We start from the raw sequence: 3984 nt of genomic DNA, 5'->3' as shown, positions 1-3984 counted from the left end.
AACAAATCCTAATACCTTCACAGCCACTAAGAAAACGGATACCAACCGCTTTCAATTCTGTTTTGTGGCTTTAGGTTGTGTGGTATAACATATTTGTTTTATTAAGTTATATAATATTTCATGGTAATGTATCTCGTTTACTCTTTACTTATCACTAATATATGTTTGTTTTTTATGCAGATTCGTACCTTCCTTAGGTGCATGATACCGTTCATATATGTGGGTTATTTATCCCTAATTGGCAACTATCTGACAATAATGTACTTTGCATTGGGTTTGGATGGAAACCATGAACCCCTACTCATAGCAATTGGTTTGGGGACCTTAGAGTGTGAAGAATCATGGAGATGGTTCATGATGAAGTTAAAAGAATGTTTAGGTGAGGATACTGAGGTTGGTTTCATAAGCAACCTATGTGATAAAATAGACTTTGTTGTTCAGAGTGTCTACCCAGATTCGTATCATGGATATTGTCCTAAAGATATAGCTAGAAATATACGAGATTATGTCGGACATAAGGATACGGAAGTCGAGACACTGTTTTGGAAGTCATGCAATGCATATAGTGTTCATGATTTTTATTTGTGTCTGGAAAGGTTGCAAAATGTATGTAGGGAACCACCTTTTTGCACCTTTCTTAGGAGTCCAATTTTCTGGCTTGATGATATAGTAATTTCAAAATGGACACAAGCATTTTTCCCAAAAGAATGTTACAATGTTAAATCGATTCATGTCCCTGAAATGTTGAAACTTATATCCACGTCCATACGTGAGTTTCCTATAACAACGATAATTGAGTTAATCAATACATCGATACAATCAACGTATGCTGAATGGGCTGAAATGGCAGGTAACTTTATACTTATATTTACTTTTTTCTTGTATTAGTGTTTTAAAATTAACAAATATTATAGGGAGGTTGTCACGTGGGGTGAACCCTTATGTTGAGATTAAGGCTCAAAAGTGTGTCAACAAGTCTTATAATTGGGTGGCAAGACATTTGTATGCGGATACATTTGAAGTCGATGACAATTTTGCCACCAACAAAGTACAATTTGATCGTAGGGTAGGTAATTGTGGGAAATGGCAAAAAAGCGGTATACCATGTGGCCACGCTATAGCATGTCTAAGAACCCGTACATCTGAATCCATTCACGAAATGGTTGATTATAAGTTTTCTGCTGTCGTGTACTGTGTTGTATTTGGATATGAGTCGGTGAATTATGTACCATCACATGTGCACTGGGAAATTCCAAATGAAAGGGTGGTCCTGTTACCTCCCTAAAAGAAGTAGTTATTCATGTACCCCGTTTGCATTTTATGTCATATTATGTATTAGTTATTTATGTACAACATTGCATTTTATGTCATGTTATGTACTAGTTATGGGTTAATGTTTTAGTGAATTGATTATTTGTCGTCTTATCTTAATTCATTTTTAATTGCCATTGAAAAAACAACTTACATTAAAAGTAAGGGAGATTTATTAAGTACTGACAAAACACACGTACAAAACAAGCAACGAAACTAACGAAAAACAAACAACTTAACCAACATGCATATTAAAAGTGAGGGACATTCTTTAAATGATTCCATGCATCTGCATAGGTAAACTCTTTACCATCAGATTCTAAATGGTATAGTTCCAAAGCCACCTGTATGAGAATGTCTTCATCCATATTCGCATGTTCATTCTCCAGATAGTTATAAATATGTTAAAAATGCTTGACCTTTTTTTCAAATCCAGAAATGTCGCTTTCACATCTCTTCTTCTTTGATATATAGTACACCCCATTTGATGGTGAAACAAATGGTAGACAAGAGACCAAAATGATCCAGCGCGAATTTCTGGCGGACCCGTTGGAAAATCGTCCTCTACAGTTACAATCCAAGCTTGAACCAAAGCGACCTCCTCTTCGTTGCTCCATCTAAGTGGTACAGGTGAGTCCATAGTTGCAAAGGGAAATATTAATGCGATACAATTAAAAAATGTATGAACAACTATTTATAGCGACTCTTTATTTTCCCAGTGCAATGGCTTATCAACTCAACTAGCAGTGTATTGTGTTGTCATTTGATGCAATGGCTTGTCAACTCAAGTAGCAGTGTATTGTGTTGTCATCCCGGTGTAATGCCTTGTCAACTAGAACAGTGATATCTTGTGTTCTCAGTTAGTACATTGCGTTCTTTAGTTAAGTTGGACTATGACTTGCAGACATAATTAGAAGATTGGACTGTGAAATTGTGTATAAACTACTATAAATAGAATTGTAGTTAAAAAACGAATTTACTAACCGATGTTACAATTATTCATATGTTAGTTTTGAAAATTTACTCTCTTTGTTTCACTAAATATGAGTTCAATACCATGGAGCAATGAGGAGTTCTTGGTTCTTACACGTGTATATATTCATGTGTAGGAGACCAGCAAGTTGAACGATCCAATGTTTTGGACTCGTTTAACCAATATCTTCAACACTGAAAACCGAATGACTATAGCAAATGATCGTGACCAACTGGACATCCTAGCAAGATGGTATGAAATGAACACTGAAGTTCTATTATTCAACAATCTTTATACCAAAATTGATGACGCCCATTTAAATGCTACTGAGGACGTTATCTTGGAAGCTGCTAAGGAGGAGTACAAGTCATTAAGTGATGGATCTGAATTCCAGTTTGAAGCCCCTTGGAATATTTTGAAATATGTCCCGTTTATTTAATATCTATTTCTATTTAATAGGTGTGTACTAGATTATTTTCATGTATTACGTCTGTATCGGAAGCACCTCCTCTGTTTACTTTTAATAAACAAATGATGGTTGAATTAGTGTTAACGACACTATAGAATAAATTACTAACAACAATTCTATGAACCATTAAACTTACAACATTACAAATATTCCAACTCTACGCCTAAAACTTAAAACATTAAACTAACAACCATTAGATGAAACATTAAACTTAAAACATTACTACAAACAAGGCAATTAAATAAAAAACAGTTCCATGGGTTATTTATAACAGAAAATAGAGCAGACTACATGAAATACTGATTATTTTTAACAACCTTCCAAACGTCTTCATATTCGAAGTCTCTATCTTCACGCTCCAAGATGTAAAAATCATTAACAACTTTCAAGAGCTCTTCCTCGTCTCTACAACGAACTCTGGTACTTTTCGCATAATTACACACTCGATTAAACCATGTGACTTCTTCCTTTACATCCATCCATTTACAAACAACATCTGATTGTTGGCGTTGTTGTCCTTCTCCCATCTCATGGTTGAACAAAGCTGTTATGCGGGTCCATTCATCACCTGCTAGGCAATGCAGGGGAGCAAGTAACGGTACAGCCTACTTAACACTTAGCCAACATCGTGTTAGAACCAACACCTCATTTTTCGTCCATGGTCGTTCAGAGTTGGAACCGGGTACTTCATTCGGAGAAGTTGCTGCATTTGACGACATTTCTAAATATGGGAGTTGATTTCGTTTAGATGATATGGGTGTTTGGTTATTAGCGCTTAAACATGTATTTATATTAACAAATACAGGACTCTGATTTGCAGGTTATTGCAGTGACTTCTCATGTCAAACAGTCATTTATGTCTTGTCACTTAAGAGTTTGACTACGATTTGCAGGTTACTATAGTGACTTGTCATTAATGTGTAGTCATTTGAAAGTTTGACTATGAATTACAACTCTGACTACGAAATGGTAGCATTTAGACTATGATTTGCAGATGGAGTAGTATGTATAAATACCACTTATAGCACCAGTTTATTATAATCGCGAATTTATTATGATTTCCTCAAAAAATTTTGAAATTTGCTCATGCAAAGATGTAGATTGTTACTACTGTGATTCAATCGATCCTTTTTTTACACCCTCTTTAGCGGGCCCATATATGTCTGATGAAAATTTTGAAGAATTGAAAAAGGCTGAAGAACAACAAGAACAGGACAAAGAGTCCTCCCGA

At 35.2% G+C, this 3984-nt stretch overlaps 1 protein-coding gene across 1 annotated transcript; it reads left to right on the top strand.

The window, feature by feature from the left end:
* The first annotated feature begins 258 nt into the window (after positions 1 to 258).
* On the top strand, positions 259 to 1285 carry LOC128127966 (uncharacterized). The gene is made up of 2 exons (XM_052766716.1): positions 259 to 850; positions 915 to 1285. Exons 1-2 carry the CDS (start codon positions 259 to 261, stop codon positions 1283 to 1285), a joined length of 963 nt encoding a protein of 320 aa, XP_052622676.1.
* The last annotated feature ends 2699 nt before the right edge of the window (positions 1286 to 3984 follow it).

This window comes from Lactuca sativa, chromosome 8, assembly GCF_002870075.4.
Source record: "Lactuca sativa cultivar Salinas chromosome 8, Lsat_Salinas_v11, whole genome shotgun sequence".
Lineage (NCBI taxonomy): Eukaryota > Viridiplantae > Streptophyta > Magnoliopsida > Asterales > Asteraceae > Lactuca > Lactuca sativa.
This window is presented reverse-complemented; position numbering and strand designations above follow the sequence as displayed.

Bases quoted from the DNA above. Each gene is read 5' to 3' on its own strand.
- LOC128127966 (XM_052766716.1), top strand. From the start codon at position 259: ATGTACTTTGCATTGGGTTTGGATGGAAACCATGAACCCCTACTCATA. The intron at 851-914 runs GTAACTTTATAC...CAAATATTATAG, and splicing joins TGAATGGGCTGAAATGGCAG to GGAGGTTGTCACGTGGGGTG.